This window comes from Ambystoma mexicanum, chromosome 1q (genome assembly GCF_040938575.1).
Source record: "Ambystoma mexicanum isolate Mex_15411 chromosome 1q, UKY_AmexF1_1, whole genome shotgun sequence".
NCBI lineage: Eukaryota > Metazoa > Chordata > Amphibia > Caudata > Ambystomatidae > Ambystoma > Ambystoma mexicanum.
Window position 1 is genome coordinate 791,299,876 of NC_090922.1, and position 19,412 is coordinate 791,319,287.

Below are 19,412 nucleotides of genomic sequence, written 5' to 3' on the forward strand. Positions count from 1 at the left end.
TGTCCCGCATCTTCATTCAGAACGCCTCCCACTGCTCTGGAGTAGATGGTTGGTAGGAAAAGGAACTTACTGGGTCCCTTCTCACAGTGTTCCTTGGAGTGGTGGCTCCTGGAAATCTAAGATGAGTGATGCTGCGAAGAACCGCCAGCTAATCAACCTCTTATGGTGCTTTGTCCTTTTCAGACATGGGACCTTTCCCCAGTGCTGCGGTCCATGCCGTGGGACCTCGAACAGATCAGATTTTAAATGTTCTCCTTGTGAAGAAAGGTGAAAAGTTTTGCTTCATGTTCTGTAAGCGCCTTCGGGCGCATAGATTGGCTTGACATGCAGTCTTGCGCGTCGTGGCCTTCAAAAAGACAAAAGGATATGCAGTGCAAGTCCAACACGGACATCTCACACCCGCAATCAGCTTAGGGATTGAATCCCCAATGACCTTGTTGGATTCTGCATTGCGACGAATTTGAGACCTAACAATTTTGTTAACGAATAAGCTAAAAGCAGGGTTATTTTATTCATGCACTCTGCTCTCTACTAGGAATTGAGGTAACAGGGTGCGGTACCTCCATATATACTGCCCCGATGTCCTGTCCAGCACAGTACACGTAGTGGCATTGGATAGAGAAGCACTGCACCCACTGGTGGTGGAAAAGTTTCCTTCAGGGCAGCACCCATTCAAGCATGCCCCGTTGCCCAAAGCCAACATGGCACAGTGAGGTATCCACGCCGTGACAGCACTGCAAACAGTAATAAAACTGAGCAACAACCTATCCGAATCGTGATGTTAGTTTGCTTAATTAGGTCGTCATCCTAAGCACTAAGAAATGCAGGCTTTAAATGACAATGTATTTGAATCAAACACTATGTGCTCAATACATGGTGTAAGATTTGTCTTTCCTTTGTCATGTGTTTTAGCCATCCCCCTAGGATTAGTTTTAGCATCCGCAAAAGGGTGGTACAAAAATGGCCTTAAAGCATCTCATTTTGGTCGGACTACCCCAGTAGTCTTCTCTAGAGAAGTGCTAAGGCAGAAATTCAGTTTTGGGTGCCCTGAAGCCACCTTAGGGACCCACATTTTATTTTTTACAATGGTTTTAAAGCTATATGGCCGCGTTGTAGACAGGGACAAACTTAAATTCTCCTGGCACTGCAACCCTCTGAATGTAAGGTCCTATGGTAGCCCCTACTAAGGCCCCTAGGACAGAGGCACTTTTTTAGTACCCCATGTTTGCCTATGGCTGTACTTAATGGGTTATTTCACCTTTCTGCAACAGTATTTTTCTAAACTGCTGCAAGTACCGATCTCTGGGCCTTGAGTTGTTCGCTTATAGGTTATATGTACTGAGCTCCTAGAGTTTAGTTTAAATAGACCAATTCAAAGCACTGCATTTTTAGTGCTTAAGATGACAATGTATTTGAGCAAACAGTAACATACCGGCACAGATAGGTTTCTGAACTAGGTTGTTACTGGAAGCATTGCTATCCTGGCATACCTGAATGGGCGCTCTGCCAAATCTGCTACGCCAAAACACAGAGTACCATTCACAAGCCCCAAAATTCTGTTACTTAATTACCCTCTGAACAGATCGGAATCCAATTCCATAAAAAGCTATCTTCAGAAGCTCCGATTTGTTAATTTTTACTAATCTACTGAGAGGACTAGAATGGCCATGGGTGCCACAGTGCTGGAAGCACGTGTCTATCCAACAAGACTTGGTTGGCATTTTAGGCTGGACAGAGGAGGAAGGAGAATGAAAAGGTTATACTAGGAGGAAAAAAGTGGAGAGCAGAGGTTTGGAGATGTTGGAGGCTGGGAAGGGAGGAAAAAAAGGCAAGGAACAGAGGTCCCAGCAGAGAACAAGCATCGGACAAGAAAAGGGGGCAAACAAAAAAAAGCGGGCAAAAGAAAAAAAAAAAGATCAGCTTCTGAAGGGCAGTTGGTAAAAGCAGTGAGGCCCTTGCAGGAGTGCAATCAAGGTACTAGCATACATGCCAAGATTGTGAATCACCTGGGAGGAAGATTTTGTCACAGTAAGCAGGAGAAGAATTTCTCCACTGAGCTGCATTGAGGTTAAGGATATTTTACACATACACTAAATAAAAAGCACCATTTTGACAGAACAATCAGGAGTCTCCCACATATGTTGGGAGGGTTGGCATGTGTGCACTGAGCAGTCTTCCAATATGCCTTTTTGCACTCCCTGAAGTTTTTCACTTTAAAAAGAGTCTCCAGCCTATTTTGGATACCTCAGTCTGGCACGCGGCATTCCTTTGACATCAAAAGTGGCATGGACACAAGATGAAGGATACAGTCCAACTATACACCCATATTGTAAATATCACTTGAGATTGAAGAGAACAACTCAGTCAAGACACAACAAATCGCATCTTGCAATTTTCTTCCTAGCCCCATGACTTACTGCAGACAGACAAAAACTGAGCCAACTTCATTACAATTGCCACACTTGCTCGCACTCGAGAACATACTTGTTTTTATCATTGAGCCTTTGTGGTAATTCCCCTGAACTCCTTGCCTTTTAACAGCCGATGCTGGCGCTAGTGTCACATTTTCAGCTAGTCACAACTAGCTTCAGCTGGGGTTATCCAGAAGCCTGGAAAATACATGTTCCAGCTTCCTTGCAGCTGGAAAGTAATGTTTTGTGGATGTGTACTTCCCAGCAGTAAGTTGTATGGTCTTACAAACTGGAACGCAAATCCTTTGTGGACTGCTAGGAAAGATTTTCCCTTTACAACTTTCCCTCTATAGTTTCCTATAGAACACCATTCTGTGAGCTCAGTGTTTGATCCTACCGTGATTGGTGGGGGAGGGGGAGTAAAGCCTTCAGTGTCACTTCCCTTAACGTATGTTCATGTATTATGGGGAAACTGATCGTCCCTCAGACTATTAGTAGTGAGAAACTTTGTTTCCCTTTTTAATGATTTTATTTTTTTTAAATTGCCCATAGCCTTGCAGTGCAATGGGGATACTTTTGTATCACCCTAGATTTATACACAGGGAATTTTTGGTTACTTTAATTTGTGCCTAAAGTCAAGCTGGTGGCAGCAGTAAAATGTGTTCTGTTTTTGCATTATTTTTGGGGGTGCACATTTTCGTTTACCCATATGGCTACTACTTAAAGTGGATTGTGCCCAAAAGAGGCCATGCCACGGAATTTTCACTTGTTCTTTTGTCGTTTGGTCTTTCTGCCCTCTCAGGTCAGAAAGTCCTTATAAAAGGCCCTGCCCTTCATGACTTGGCAGGCCCCTGCGAGATGGAATGGGCAGAGTTAATTGAGAAATACATGAATCATGCCCCGTAGACCCCCCTCCCCCCCCCCCCCCCCCAAGTATAATATAGAGTTGCAAGGGGAGGGTGGAGAAGTGACAACGATGGATCCACCTGGGAAATGGAGCACAAGAATGGGCAATTAAGAGGGTGCCCCACCCTCGCTCCCTCCAAGGAGGGAATTTTATCTTGTGGGGTTTGCACATTGAGGTGCTAACGAGAGGAGGGGCTAAATGATGGACTTTATGGCTTTAATTCTCAATGTGTTATGGGGTACTTGGGGGACAAAACGGTGGAAGGTGTACAAGTGCGAGAAGTACCAAGGAAGGGGGTTTGGCAGTAAGGACGGGGGGTTGGAGGTTAACCCTCACTCTTCTAAGTTTCACATCCTCGGGCACAAGTGAAATCCAGGATCTCCGGAATGTTTGATATAAATGTGATGTGGTTTAAAGCTTCAATAAAATACAAATTAGAAAAAAAAATAAAAGGCCCTGCACTTGCATGGGAAATCTGCTACTTTTGCAGGCTAGTGGGCCAATGTGTATGTGACCCAGGAATGGGACTGACTGTTTAGTCCAAGTCCACACCACTGATGTCAAAGTGTTACTGGGGCAGATGTGAAACCAGTAGTTGTCCACGATTAGTCCACTCCTGGATGTTTGAATAGTGCAGATGCTATTAGTGGGCTTGGACTTGCTTCCAGCTCAGATTTTAGATAAGTGGACTTCTGAAAAACAGCTGCAGACGTACACTGGAGCTAAGAATCCCTCAAATAAGAGCAGCCTGTTGATGACCAAAGACTACTCCTGAAGTGGCTCACCTCTCCAGTGTCCTGCACGAGAAGCCCTGCTCCTCTGCCTAATCTCCAAAGACCCTCTGCAGTGCTTCAGTCTTTGGAGTTGTGGGACCCAACTAGCCTTAACTCCTTTGAGGATCCTCCCCTTCACACGTTTGGTTGAGTCCTGCCACTGGGTTAGCCTTGGGTCTGTAAGAAAGAAGAGAACGTACCCATTGTCTAGTAAAGGGTTACTGAATTTTGAATTAGTTTGAAACTAATCACCGCCACAAGGCCATTGCATCATATCTAAAGAACTTGTACCTGTGAACATCATCATGTTGGAACCTGTGACTTTTGGGCACAAGGCCCCCCTTCATCATAGGGTTATGACTACTAAAGAAAAGGCACATGTGCTTGTGACTGGCATTGCTTCTGCATTAATTTATCTGAAATGCCTGGTTGAGTTATTTGAGGAGGTCTATTAAGTTAATCTAATGGGGATTGTATATATTTGTATTATATAGTATCGTGCGATAGCACTTGCCTGCTAGTTTGATTTTTCAGCGTTCTAAAGTCCTAAATAAATATTTTTATAACTGCCTGCCTAACCTGAATTATTGTGCGCTATATGTGGACTCATTGAGGGCAGCTGATATCACTCAAAATCTCTTCAGATTAAGCCTGGACTGCTCTCTATTGCTACCTTGATTGAGTTGTGGCTAAACTCTGAGCTCCCTGTTCACCATAACTAGGGAGGCCTCCTAAAATCGGTCAATCAGGCTAGGTTCTAGAAATCAATCTGAACAACGGGTTTATGTCAAGTTGGACTGTTCGAAGGTCTACATGGACCTTTGTTATTTTGTTGGACTATAACTGTGGTCTATGCCTTCTCAATACCATTTAAACATCATGTACCTTTACCCACAGTGCCAGGATCCCTGCTGGCAAACTAGGACGCTGAAATCAAACAAAAATGCGGCAACCAACTTACACAACTCCACTGGACTTACGTCTTGGTTTTTACTGATCAAGTGTTTCTGATCCACTTCATGCTCTAGTTTCTTCTTAAGCTGGGCTGCCTCTCGTTCAAGCTTCTCAATCTGGTTGTTGTATCTTTGTTTGATCTCAGTGTCTGATCGTTCCAAGGTCAACTATGGGTAGGAAGTAGCAGAAGTTAGGGTTAGACTGACATGTACACAAAGCATGAGCAAACAATCACTCCAACATTTTCAATTTCATTTGACCATAAAAACCATTATCCACAAGCCTTGCAATGTTTAAGTTTCTCCATTTTTAAAGACCAGATATTTAGGTACATGCAGGCGAAACCCTGTTCGTACATGCACCACCAACACATTTCTGTTAAGTGAGCAGGTCTGCATACTGGCAGGAGCTTTAGTGCCACTGCTGCAATTTTAGGGTCAGGGTTTGCAGTCGAAACAGATTTGGGATTTTGGCAGCCAAAGGCATTAAGGGTCTTCCTCATGTGCCCAATGTTAGTCCCGGGTTGCCAGGCCTACCATTCTAGGACCGTTGATCAGGCCATTTCACATAATGGACTTTGCGTTGCTTTTACAATGTGCCCAAGGCAAGCTGGCTGCAGCAGTGATATTTGTACTGTTTTTGGAACATTTTACTAATACATATACCACAAATGGCTACTAAAAAGGTGGTTAGTACATCAAGATGGCTGTGCCACAAGATTTTTTGCTGGCTTTTTGGCCTACTTAGGGGAAGGATGGCTCCGGGGCAACAAGTGTCTTGGGAAGCAAGACAATGCAGCGCAACACAGGTTTGAACCCTAATCCCACGCTTAGAAACCACTCGTTGGTATTAAGCACATTATAAAAGAACAATTCAATTAATTATAATTAATTATTCCTGCCTTCCAGGGCAGGTAATGCCTTATATGGAAATCTATACCAGGGAAAGCTGTGGTTTTCGCAGTCTAAGAAACGTTTGTATGTGTGCCATAGGATGGGGCCGAGATGGTCTAGTCCCAATCCACATCCCCAGTGCCAGAAAGTCTGGTACTTGGCAGACTTGGTGACCCCAGTGGCTATCCATTATTAGATAGCCACAGGCTGCATGAATAGTGCAGATAATTAACATTTGTAGGCTTGAGTTTGCTCCCAGCCTGAAACTTGGATAAAAGGACTCAAGCGGCTGTACGAGAGATCGTTGGGCCCAAGACCTCTACGAAGACTAGCAGCTGGCTAAGGACCCGAAGATGCCCCGAACCCCTGCAGCGACCAGCATCAACTCCAGCATTGTCCCAGTGAAGCCAGGCTTCAGTCTACCTCAAGAAGGCCTGTTGGTGCGTCTACCCCTGGACTGATGGTTACATTGGAACTTTACAGATCTTCTGCTTATGCAACAAGTCACCTGCACCGGCATGGTCAGCCATCTCGCGCCAAGAGAAGCTGTGCTGGGGCTCCACCAGTGTTTGCCATTGTACGATCGTCTATAACCTCCTGATCATGGTGACCTTCATTGCATTTGGTCTTCCTGTCCCTGAGTTGTCAGATGTCCATCTCTCCAACAGATGTCTTCACTAGTCTTCATTTGGATCTTCAACTGAAAGCGGTCTGGAATAGATTGCCAGTAGTGCAACAAAGCAGAACTAAATCCATCGATTCAAAGTATCCTCTGTCTAGACTCCTATAGTGCCCTTGTGGTTGGACCATAGACAGCTGAACAAGCCTGGAGCAATGTCTGGACCTCCAACTTTCTCCGCATGCATGCATGCATGCATGCATGCATGCATGCATGCATGAATTAATGGCCTTCGTTCAGGGTCTGCCCACAGCTAGCATCATCTCCAAAATCTCATCAGGGAAACCCTACCTACCATACCCCAACATCTCATGAACCACACCTGCAAGCTGAGACTCCTGTTCTGGTGATGAACCTACCTTCCATCTGGGACGCAGGTCCACCAGGAAGACAGCGAGGCAGACAGATGGCCAACTCCAGAAGATCCAAGTACCATGTTCTCTCCCAATCCAGGGAGCTCAAAACCATGTAAGCCCGTAACTTCCTCAACCTTTTGAGAACCAACACGACTGGGATCGGAGAACATGAGGTAGTGAAGGTCGAAAGTCTGCTCCACTAAAAAGGCATCTCCTATAAACACCCTCGGGGGGGAAAAAAATCCCTCAAGCAGAAAAGCCTGCACCTTGAGATTGTTCTCATTGCAACCAGATCTACTGAAGGGGTACCCTAAGAGTTGGAAGATCTCAAAGACCTCAGTGCAAATTTTGCATTTGTGGGAGACTGAGCCCTGCCTGACTATAGCTTCTGCCAACCTGTTCTGTCCCCGCAAGGTGAGCTGCTGAAACAAAATGTAGTTCTCCAATGCCCAGAAATGGACACACCATAGCCGCCTCGGATAGTGACAGTGCGCCATCCCAACTACCCCCCTTGTTGAGGTACTGCATGTTCAGTGTGGTCTGTGAGGATCAATACCTTCTTCCCCTGAATGGACAGCGCCAAAAAAATAAAAGAACGTGCCAGTGTTACTCACAGCCCCAAAAAGTTGCTGTGCCACTGGCCCTGTCCCCAGGAACAAAGCCCGCTTGCCTGCAGATCTCAGACAAGCACCCCAGCCTTTCAGAACAACCTTAGCCTCCAGCTAAGGCGTTCAGAACTCCAATCACCATCAAGTTATCCAGACTAACCACACGCCAGGTTGTTCACCACTGCCTGCAAAGTGAACTGACATCCAGTTAGTGGCATAAACGCCGTCTGGAAATGGGTGCCATTCTTTGAATGCTGCAAAGCCTTCCACAAACATCTGTGCAGGACTGTCCAGAATAAAATGAGCTTCTGAAATGGGGTCATGTGGAAATTCAGGGAGAAGCAGAAAGCATGCAGCAGCTGGCAGGTGCCTTCAAGAGGACTACATCAAATCTAAAGGTGGGAATCCCCTTCATGTGGATTTGGGGTTAGAACTATCAAATACAAGCCTGGGATGATGCCACATGGAACAAATATTTTACCTCATTTACTTATTTCATACATAAGAGAAATTTCATGCAGGAGTACTCGGGTTGGGGCAGTGTATGGCAAATAAAACCATTTTACCAAACATCCAGATATAAAAATCTCAAATACACATGATTTAATATGGCATAGTGTCAGCATAAAAGTTTAGACATACAAGCTTCTGTTTTCACTTGATTTCATGTAAACATAATATATATCTCGGCTAGGCCTCAAATCATCTAGTCTTCAAACAGAGAACCATCTTATCGTGCAAAATTGTGTCAAAAAGACTTACATAGGCAAAACAACACGTGCTGTGAAGCCAAGAACAGAGCATACATCTAAAATAAGGAATAAACAGACGAGTACACCACTGCTTGAATGTACATTTAAACTCATATGATTTAATGTAGCATAGTTTCAGCATAAACGTGTATTTGATGTTTTTATATTAGAATGTGTGACAAAGTTTGATAAAATGGTTAGTTTCATGTGCCATACACTGGCCCCAACACGAGTACTCCAGCACAGAATTTCTCTATTGTGTATGAAGTAAATGAGGTAAAATATTTTAGTTCCATGTGGCATCATCCCAGGCTTGCCTTCGAGAGGACTACCAGCTCTGGGGGACATCCTTCGATTGACCAGTCATCCAAGCAAGGAAAGACGTAGACTCCTCCCCTCCCGAGATCAGATGTCACCACTGCCACCAACATGGAGAAGCACATGGAACTGGAGAAGGAAGTGCCCACTGACAAACCACAGGAACCTTCCGGGCCTTCAATGAATTGGCACATGGCACAGCATCCAGGAGGTCAAACTACACCAGCGAGTCCTGGTTCTGCAGAGCCTAGAAAATCATGCAACACCACTATCTGGAACTTTTCCTTCCTCAGGAACTTGTTCAAGCTATTGAGGGCTATATCGGGAGCACCATTGCATTCCATTCTGTGCAAAATGAACCTCCTCCCCCAATAGGGTAGTTAATTGCTCCTCGAATGTTGATCATGTAAGCACAGGCAGTCTGTCCAGGGTCTTGCACAGAAATGGGAGACAAAACCACTGTCTAGCCAACTGTTGCACCCAAGCATCATAGGTGATCCGACACTTTCCCATATGAAATAGGATATGGCATTTGTAACAGTCAATAAGTGCTTCATGTGGTCAGAGACTACCTCCAACAGGAGTAGCAAAGAGTGGGGAGGGATGGAGCCCTGATGGTTGAAGCCAGGAAGTCCTATGAAGAAACATCTCCATAGTACTGCCAATGCGCGGCAAGCCACTTCCTGTCATTGACTGTTGAGGAAGATATCCTCAATCACTCCCCCCTGCAAATGAGAAAGCCTCCAACACCACTTCCCACAATAATTGTGAGAACTTTGTCAATGTGCAGGAAGCATCAACAGCTTCAACGCCATGCTCCCTGAAACAATTTTTCAAAGAGCCTCAATTTGATCACACCTATCCAGTATGAGGACTGACTACTGCTTACAGTTTCACTGTGGCGGTATAAACCACCAGCCATTAAGAAAAACGACTAAAATAAAAATGGTCCAATGCATCATAATTTTTCATCCACTCCTTAAACATTGCTGGAGTCTAACATGAGTGCTGCCACAAAGCCATCATATTAGCCATTGCCACATTAAAAAGGAGAGCTATGACCTATTGAGGACCCTAGTCTAAGATGTCAGTCAAGTCGTACTGTCTCTTTCTCAATCACTTTCAAATAACATGCGAAATTGTGCCATCAGGTTAGTAATGAGTTGATATCTGTACGTCTGGTGATGCATTGAAACTACTCACGTCCCTAAGCACCAATTCCAACTGCATAAGTTCCCACCTCATCTGCAATGAAATCCAGTAGGGTATCGCAGCCCGTTGACTATGGTTCAAACCCAAAAGAGGCCATATCACCTTTGTCAAAGAAGGTCTTTATACGGGCATAGTCTAAAGGCAGAGGAATGATTGGGGTGGAACTAATGGTGGTCCACCGCAACATGCTAATGCAGACTGTTTCCGGTGACTACTTTAAAGAGGCCAAGCTTGAGGGTGTAGGACTAAATTTTCACCTGTTTGACAGGTGCGACTGGCACAGCAGATTGCTACACCATTGACGAGGTTCAAGCCTTACCTACCGGCTGTGGCCTTCACAAACCTATCCAAGATCTGATGCACCCTTAGACGGAAGAGCTTACCCCATCCATCATCCGACAGACAGCTACATCCCTCCTAGGACAATACTTTTTTCTTATGAGGGAGAGGCTAGATCACTTTTTGGGCTTGTATAGTCTGGCCTGCCTCTCATCACTTTGATCCAGATTGCGCTCTGAAGTGTCTCAGCCTAGTGCCAACTTAGCGGCCTGGGTCTTCAAGACGTTTGCGTTCGACTGGAAGCAGTTGCACCGCTCCACATCATTGTCTGCAAACACTATACACTGATAAGTGTGGGTCGTAATGGAAATCTGAAGATGCAGTCCCGGCAGCACTTCAAACCGAAGTCTTGGGCCAGGCATGATGGTGCTAAAGGTTTTTGCAAAAACATTGAGAAAAGGATGCAGCTTGCATGGGGAAAAAACCAACAGTTTGGGGAGGCATAGTGCATACTATATGTGGGTGCAGACATTTAGTCCAGAAACAGACTAGCACAAGCGCAGAGGAAGGTGTTCATCGAGCAGTCCTATACATATCCCAGCAGAGTTTTTCTGAGAACTGGCACTGGAGATTATTTACATGGATGAGAATGAATGCAGAAAACGCAGTGGCAGAGGAAATGTGTTAGGAAGTTCATGCAGTAAATATACTGGTGGCATGAGGAGTCGATTTATCTATGCAGGCGATAAACTGGGTCGCACACACAAAATTAAGCAAAATAAACAATGGACATTAAATGCATCTATGCAATGGATACACAGAGTAAAGGACCTACTGTCAAAGCACACTGAAATGATCAGTCCATGCAACGGTTATACTGGTGACAATTAAATGAATGCAAAGGGCACTGGTTAAACAAAAAGCAACTCTGCAGTGGATCGATAGCCACCACAACACAATTCAGAGGGTAGGCTGTCAAACAAGCTATGGAAAGTACCAGTAGTAAGTTTAAATGAAGCTAGGCGGTGAATACAAGGGTAGCAACAATGAAAATCAAACTGGCAGAGTGGTGGGTACAGTGAAATTGATGCATAGTCTAACCCAAATGCAAAGAAATTAGCCTAGTGAATACATTGGCAGATGCAATATAATTTGTCTATGTTAGGCAATATTTTATGCAGTACCCTTTGGGTGCACCAAAACAACCCTGACCTCCTGGCAATAGGTACCCAACCTTTGGTACAAGTCTACTACACAGGTTGGCAGTGTGTTGAGCAGCCAGGGTTATCTAAAGAGTGGTCAATGTGAGCTGTAGGGGAGTTAGAGATTCACAGTGCCAAGTATTCAAATAAACTTACACCTAAGGTTTCTTGATTAAACAATTATTAATTTAACAGTCAGTTAGTGTAAGCCTTCTTCAGAAGGAGGCAATATAAAGCAACACACAAATATACTTCAAAACACTTAATATTCTTAAATCAGTAAAAACCCTTTTGGGATGGCACACAGACACTACCTACACCCTCAGGCGACTAATAGTTACGGTGCTGGAGACATTAATGTATCACCGTTGCATTAAGAATATTCTTGAGGGGCGTCAAAGAAAAGAGGTTTCAGAATAAGACCAGTATTCACAATTATTCTTAAGCAGGTAAGTACTTTCAAAGGAACCCCCCCCCCCTATTCAAAGTCAGTTAACCCTTTCCTGCTAGAAAGGTAAAACACATAAGCAGAAGAGAAGAGTCATTCAGGGAGCCAAGCCAGCCAAAGTTAAGCTACCAAAAGACAAGGTGCACTGAAGCACTTCTTGCGGGTAAGAAAAAGTCTTGCACAATGTTTTAGAAATCTTTGTAGAATAAGAAGAAATCAAAGCAGGGCCACAAGCTGATTCGGCTTGTGCGGTTAAGAAGCTGTTAGCAACTCTACAGATGCAACCAAGACAAGTCTCCAACGAGGACAAGTGAGATTACACAACAACGAGCTAAGTTCTTAGACTGAACAGTACCTTTAGGTTGAAGAAAAGTGCAGATGGCTTCTGTTCCTGTGCAGCTCCTGGTGTTCCTGGGCCTCAGTCGTGGGGACAAGAGGGAGGACTTCTGGTGACTCCTGCACTGCAATGCAACGGTCACCGACCACAACTGGAAATCTTCAAACAAGTGGCACTTTGGTGTTTCAGTTCCTTGCATCTACTGCAAATAGCAACACTGGTACCTGGCCGTCAAGATGGGCTTTCCTTGCCTATGGGGTCCAGCACTCTGTTGAGGTGGTTCAGGCTCAGTTAGTTCTGCTTCCTGAGAGTCCAGAGAATCTTCCTGGAACTCTTGACCAGCTTAAAAGCTATGCACACAATCTGGTGTTCCTCTCCCTGGCTATTCAGTTCCAGCAGCAACTGCAGTGGAATTTCAACCAGCTCCGAGAGGATGTCCAGGTGTCTTACTTTGGAGTTGATAGGTCCCACCAACTCAAGGGGAGAAGTCCTTGCAGGGCTTCTCTAGTCGAAACAAAAATAGAGTTTCAGCACAGCAACAGGGTTTCACCGGGCAAACCAACGGTCCAGGAGTTGCAGCAGACGCCCTCTTCAAGTTCGTCAGATTGCTTTGTCCAGTGGTCGACTGCCTTCCAAGGCAAAAAGTTCAGCCTTTTATGCAGGTTTCTCCCATTCATTCCAACCTAGCTGTCAGTCACCCGGCAGGGTGACTGTCCTTGCCGGACAGCCAGCCGGCAAATCACCTAAGATTGTCTTCCTGTTTCCTAGGAGACAGCACAGGGAGTTTCGGGCACCTCCCTCGCTTCCTGCCCCTGCCAGACACCCTGGAGCCAGAGGTGGGCTTCACTTGTGAATTCCACCAAAGGCAAAACGAAAAAAGGGACCAACCTGGTTTTGGCAAGCAAAGTAAATCTCAAGTAGGACCTTTCCACAAAGAAATGTCAAAAAGACTACTGGGGCCATTTTGACAAAGAATTGCACCTTTGGGTGCTCTACTGCAGCTGCAAATGCAGCCCACGGTAAACGCACACCACGGTTGTTAATAAAGCCACTGCCACCAGCCATTCATCGAGGAAAGGTTAACAAATTTGTTACATGAGAAACTAGACAAAGTAACCCCTCCAGCACCCTATTGTAAGATAGGGAGTGCTGGGTCTAGAAAGTAAAGTCAGTTTCACTTTACTGGTCTTGGAAACACTATCCAAGAGAAGGTATTTAAACCTTGGGGAAATCTGAAAGACTTCCCTGTGCCACTGCACTGAAGGTGCTGTGTGACAATGTAAAAGATGATGCATATGGAGTTTGTCAGGCTCCACAACCAAAAGAAACAGTTCAAAATCACATTAAAATACTAGAGAGTAGGAAAAAAGGTTCTCACTCTCCAGGTAAAACATTCAAGTCCTCAAAACCCAGCAAAGTTGCTGGGGGTCTCGAAGGTGGAGAGGAATTAGCACATTTCTGAGAATTCTCCCCAACAGTCTATGCTGTGGTTACACTAGCATCACAGTGAGAATACGGAGGACACTGGAAAACTGGGGTTAAACTTTTCAGAGAATGTACTGGTGGCACAGGAAAATTAGTACAGTGGATTCAGTTAACCCAATTCAAAATTAATGCAGAGGGAAGGACGACAGGCACTATGAATTGAAAAGGTTCATGGAGTGAAAATACTGGTGCCACAAGGACTTGATGAATTTAAAGGGAGTACACATGTCCCACACCAAAAGTTAAAGCAGATGAAAACAGGAGGTACAACAACATTTATCTAGGGAATGAGTGATGGCACCACAATGAAAATTAACAATGGCCCACAGGGAAAGCACACTGAAGTGTATGCAGTGGTTGACACCAATACACTGGTATATCCATTGCATAGTTTTTTACAAGTGCCACAAAAACACTAATGCAAAATGGACACTGCAAACAATGTATTAACCAGACTATACAGGGGTGCATAACAGTGGCACAATGCATTAAGTGGATATGCTGGCACAACGAAGTTAAAGCAGAGAACACACTAGCAGAAACAATGAATCCCTAAGTAATGGATATAAAGTTAGTCTATGTTGTGTATAAAGTGGTAAGGCAAACAAAAAATTAACTTAGGACACAATGGCAGGCCGTTCTTTGTTGACGCACATGTACTTGGTCGCCTATTTCTACGTCGGCTTCTTTTGAACCTCAGTTCGCTTGGTCCTTCAGCTTCCTTTTCATCTCAGACCCTCGCTTGCTGTTCTAATGGGCATGAAGGCCTCGGTGTGACACCTTCTGGTAGTCGAGTTTGCACGGTTCTTTGTAACATTAGGTCGAATGGGCAAACACCCGTGGTGCTGTAGGGAATGTGTTGACACTCGCGCAGAAACCGATACCAGGCTCGTTCAAATGGCTTGTTGAGGAGATTGGCCGCTTGCAGTGCCCTCTTGACATTGGCTATGAACCGCTCAACTATGCAGTTGGTTTAAAGCCATCGTGGTGTTGGTCTCCTGTGTTGGAACCCCATGTATCGTGCAAAGTCTGGGCTGGTGAAAGGTGGGCCATTATCTGACAATGACCTTTGGGATCCGTATGTTGAAAGCATGCGGCCGAGGACTGGTATGACACAGGTGGCTGATGCAGATTCTATTATTGGAGCGTCTCTGAAGTGTGAAAGGGCAATCAATACTAGTATGTACGCTCCATTTCGTAGTTTGCAAAGTCCCCACAGCTGACTCTTCCCATACAGCGTCTGGGAGGGGTGACATTTGCAGTGGGCTGGGGTTAGGTCACTTGACAGCAGATGTTGCATAGAATTATGTCTTAGATCATGCTATCTAGTTTGGGGAACCATACTTTCTGCCTCATGAGACGTTTTGTGGAGATTATCCCTGTGACCGCTCATGCGCTACCATGCCGCTCATTTAACATTTCCATGCACCATATGGTCTTTCACGTGCTCAGACTCCTCTTGCTTGCGTTTTTATGGGTTTCATCTTCCCCGTTTTGATGCAGTGAGCCACAATGCAGAAGGCTGGGTCTTGTTCTGATTCTTTTAGAAGGGTTGTCAAATCTACAGGTAATGGTTGGAGGTGATATATCACAATTGAATTGTGCCATTGTTGTCGACATTTGTGAATTAAGGTCACCAAAAATTGTCAAGAGGGCTTGGTGGTAGGCGACTACCATGAAGGCCTTGCCGTATAGGAACAGGTGAAAGTATTCACATGCCCAGACGACTGTCAGGCTTTCTTTTTCCGTCTGGGAGTTTTCCTGTTCAGTGTGTTTGAGACTCCTGCTTGCATATGCTACGATGGCAGCATCCTGTTGCGTCATTATGTACCCCCCCCACAACCCCTCCAAGCAGACCAGGCTTGCGTCCACTAAGACTTCAGTTTTCCTATCTGCATTAAAGCAGGTCATGTCTTCAGCACTAGAGAGGTTATTGGGGATGGTTTTGAAAGCACCCAGGCAGTAGGCAAACTAGTCAAACGGCTGATATTTCCTCGCGAGTAGTCCGAGGGGGTGCTGATGGTTGCAAAGTCCTGGAGGTACCTTGAGCAATAGCTCGCAAAGCCCCAGAAACGAGTGAAGTTCAGACACTGTCTGTGGTGGTCAAGCAGTGTTCAGTGCTGCAACCTTGTCAGGGTCGGGTCTCATCCAGTTTTGAGAATGTGTGAAAAACTTGAGCGAAGTGTTAGTCCAGCTGTGTTGAGTGCAGCATGGTGTTCTTTGGCCTTGCGGAATACCAGGACATCTGTGCCTGATTCTGCAGCGGACAAGATGCCAAAACTGAGTTCCTTGCATTAGAAAAGACCCATGTGGCTCACGAAAGTCGAAATAGGTCGGGACTCGGGAGCAATTTCCTGTTGGTGGCAACCTTTTGTGAGGTCTAGATTTGAAAAGAATTTTGCGCTATGTAGTATGTGGATCAGATCCGTTATCCTTGACGGCTGGTGTCTTTCACGCTGTATTGCTCATTCGCCCTCATGTCCACGCATAATCTGATGGAGCAGTCAGCAGACTTCAGGGGCGGGCACTATTGGCGATACCAAGGGCGCGAGTCCTGTCACTGGATTGATGACATGTTGCTTCAGCAATTTGTCGATGTCTTCAACCTGCCTTTGTATATTGCTTGGTATTACCCTGTAGTGTTGGGCAACAGTTTTGATGTCAGGGTTGATCTGCAGTTGAATCTTGCGATTTTTGAGTTTCCCCAGCCCCCTAAATAATTTTGGAAATGCCATTTCAATGTCTTCCGGCATCGCAAATCATTTGTGGCCCAGAAGTTGGTATAAGATGTATACTAGGCCCATCTCCACGGCTGTTTTAAAGCAGAGGATGCAGCCGCTGTTCACTTCAGTCTTGAGCATGTTTCGTTGGATTTTTGCCACGCGATTGTGAGTGCATGTGGCGGTGAGGACTCTGTTGCATTGTAATGGTGAGGTTGATCCTTAAAGATACACGTCAATAGTGGATCACTTGAGTTTGGAAGGCTGAGAGTGCTTTGTAGGCTTCTTTGCTTATGTTGTTAACAGTAGCCCACGTGTCGGAAAAAATCTAGGGAGCGTTGTTGTGGAGCATGAGGGTAGGGCTGTCTTGGTTTGCTGTGGTGTTGAGCGCCCAGACATACCCTTCATTGGTCATCACCGGAGGATACAGAGTCACTACTGGACAGAGCCCTCATTTCAATGTATTTAACATACCGTTTGCGGCCCCAGTGTCTTGACCAAACTGACGGCCTGTGGTCTTCGCGTGCACGGGTTCTGCTGTACTCCCGCTCATCCCATCCATCTTCTAGGTTCACCCTGTGGCCCAGTGTTGTGTGAGCTTGCTTGAGTGACCTTACGTTGCTCCCTGTGTGATCTCATGGCTGCGACTGGCATGGGTGCGTTTTTGCAAACAGTGCCAAAGCGGCAATCTCCCCCGCAGGTGGTGCATTTTGCCCTAGTGCTGAGCATTCCCCTGTGAGAGGATATTCATAAGCACATCTGAAGCGCATGGTGTAGGTGCTTCTGGCTGGAGCATTCATGGTGGTGTGTAGTTTGTTGACGGTCTCGCCTTCACTCACTTTGTGCTGTATTGTCACTTTGCCCAGTCGTGGCTACCACTGCTTCCATGCGTGCGAGTGCCAGAATTTCTTCCAGCGACCTCTGCTTCTATAACAGCTTTTTCCTAAATGCTTGAGTCACATCCGGCAATAACCTGAGACCGCAGTGCCGCCTCAGTCGAGTACCGATGGAATTCAGCGTTTTAGTTTTATCTGTGGTCTCATGACAAAGTGGTCTAGGGATTCTCCTTTGTCTTGGTGTGTGGCATGAAGGATGTGTGTCTGAATCTACGGTGTGAGGCGTGAAATATTCTGACAGTTTGATATGCAGGTCATGGAAGGACGCTGTTTTGAGGTTGACTAGTTCTCCCGCAATGTCTCAGACTGCGGGTCCAACCACCATGGCTAATGTGTGCTTAAGCCGTGTATCATCTGTGAGCCCCACAGCGCCTACATACAACTTCCAAGTCCTTTAGCCATGTTGCTCGGCGTGGACCTAAGTTACTTGTGTTCCTGCATGTCAAATGCGTGGGGTAGGTGCAATACTTGTGTCCCTCCTCCAGGGGGCAAGGGTGGTACTGATGCAGAGGCAACCTCATCTCCCGACATATTGGTTGTGAATTACCCCCTCTCTCTTCTGGGGTTTCCTCCGTGTAGTTGCCCCTCTTACACCCTGGGCGGAGGGAATGCACCTCTTCTTGACGATTTGTACACTGTTGGATGTCCTGTTGTGGACAGGGAGGTGCAGTTTCTGGCAGGCTGCCTCTGTGAGAGTGCTTTCATTCCCCTGTGCGCGAGGCAGGAGAGGTCGGCCCCGGAGGCGGTGTTGGGGTCTGTAGACCCACTGATGCGCGATAGCCGTGTACACCGGCTCCCTCTAAGCTGCGCTAACACTGCATGAGTGCTGCCTCTCCCCTTACACCCTGGTACCTCATGTGTGTGATGCAGAGGGGAGGGCCTCGGGTTGTTCTGGTGGCGCCTTTGTGAGGCGGCACGCCGATCCATGTTGGCCGTGCCTGATAGCACCCTCCTAAGCTGCGTTTCGGGGGATTCTCAAGCCGACGTGCAGCGGACGTCATTGTTTGCCTCGCCTGGCTGGGTGCTTGTGCTGGGTAATTCCCCCTGGACCGGGAGCCATGGCAGCTGAGGCGTGGGTCCTGCACGGACCCACTCGTCGCCAATGTCAGATCTGGCATGGCTCAGGCCAGAGGACCACTCGGGATGGCAGGCCACCTTCCAAGAACCACAGGCACACAGTCCTTCAGTTACTGCGACAGTTTTTTGCACAACTGTCGCAGTAACTGAACTGCCCCCAACCCGGAAAACCCCACTCTAACCCAACGTCACTTCCTGTGTCCTGGCACAAACGAGGACCTTCGCCTCACATGTGGGTGGGGCTACAGGATCCATTTAATAATCTGACTAATTCAGTGGTTATAAAATTGACAGAATTAAACTGATTCAGTAGACACTTCTAATACAAGTCATCTATGCCGGTCAGATATCACAGCAAGTAGAGCGCTCGCTTTGACATCCGTGCAGAACCTGCTGACTGTTTGGGAGAATTCTCAGAAATGTGCCAATTCCCTCTACCTTAGAGACCCCCAGCAAATTTGCTGGATTTTGAGGACTGATTTTTTTCAACCTGGAGAGAGTGAGACCCTTTTTCCCCCGCCAGTCTCATTTTAATGTGATTTTTTGAACACTTCCTTTTTGGTCGTGGAGTCTGACAAAACTCCATAGGCATCATCTTTTACATTGTGTCACAGCACCTCCAGTGCAGTGCGGCACAGGGAAGGCTTTCCGATTTCTCAAAGGTTTAAATACCTTCACTGGGATAAACTGTTTCCCAGCGCAGTAAAGTGAAATTGACTTTACTTACATTTGTAGCTTTCTAGACCCAACACACACTTTTACAATAGGGTGCTGGAGGGGTTACCTAGTAGCCCCTTTGTCTAGCTTCTCATGTAACATTTTTTATGTTACCCACTAATGGCTGGTGGCATTGGTTTCGTTTTAACTACCATGGTGTTAGTTTACCGCAGGCTGCGTTCGCAGCTGCAGTAAAGCAGCAAAGGGTGCCATTTTTGTCAAAATGGCTCAGGTCTTTTTTCGCCATTTCTTTGTGGAAAGGTCCTTCTTGAGATTTACTCTGCGCGCCAAGCCAGGTTTGGTCCCATTGTTAGTTTTGCCTTTGGCGGAATTCACAAGTGAAGCCCCGCCTCTGGCTCCAGGTGTCTGGGGTAGGCAGGAGGTGCCC

At 46.1% G+C, this 19,412-nt stretch overlaps 1 protein-coding gene across 4 annotated transcripts in view; it reads right to left on the minus strand.

Annotated features, from left to right (window-relative positions):
- Positions 1-19,412, minus strand: part of TPR (translocated promoter region, nuclear basket protein) — a 2,097,972-nt gene that overhangs the window by 1,546,409 nt on the left and 532,151 nt on the right. For all 4 annotated transcript variants that reach the window (XM_069641376.1, XM_069641377.1, XM_069641375.1 and 1 more), the window contains exon 20: positions 5,072-5,212. In XM_069641376.1, the coding sequence (XP_069497477.1) occupies positions 5,072-5,212 (141 nt within the window). The remainder of the gene's footprint in view (positions 1-5,071; positions 5,213-19,412) is intronic.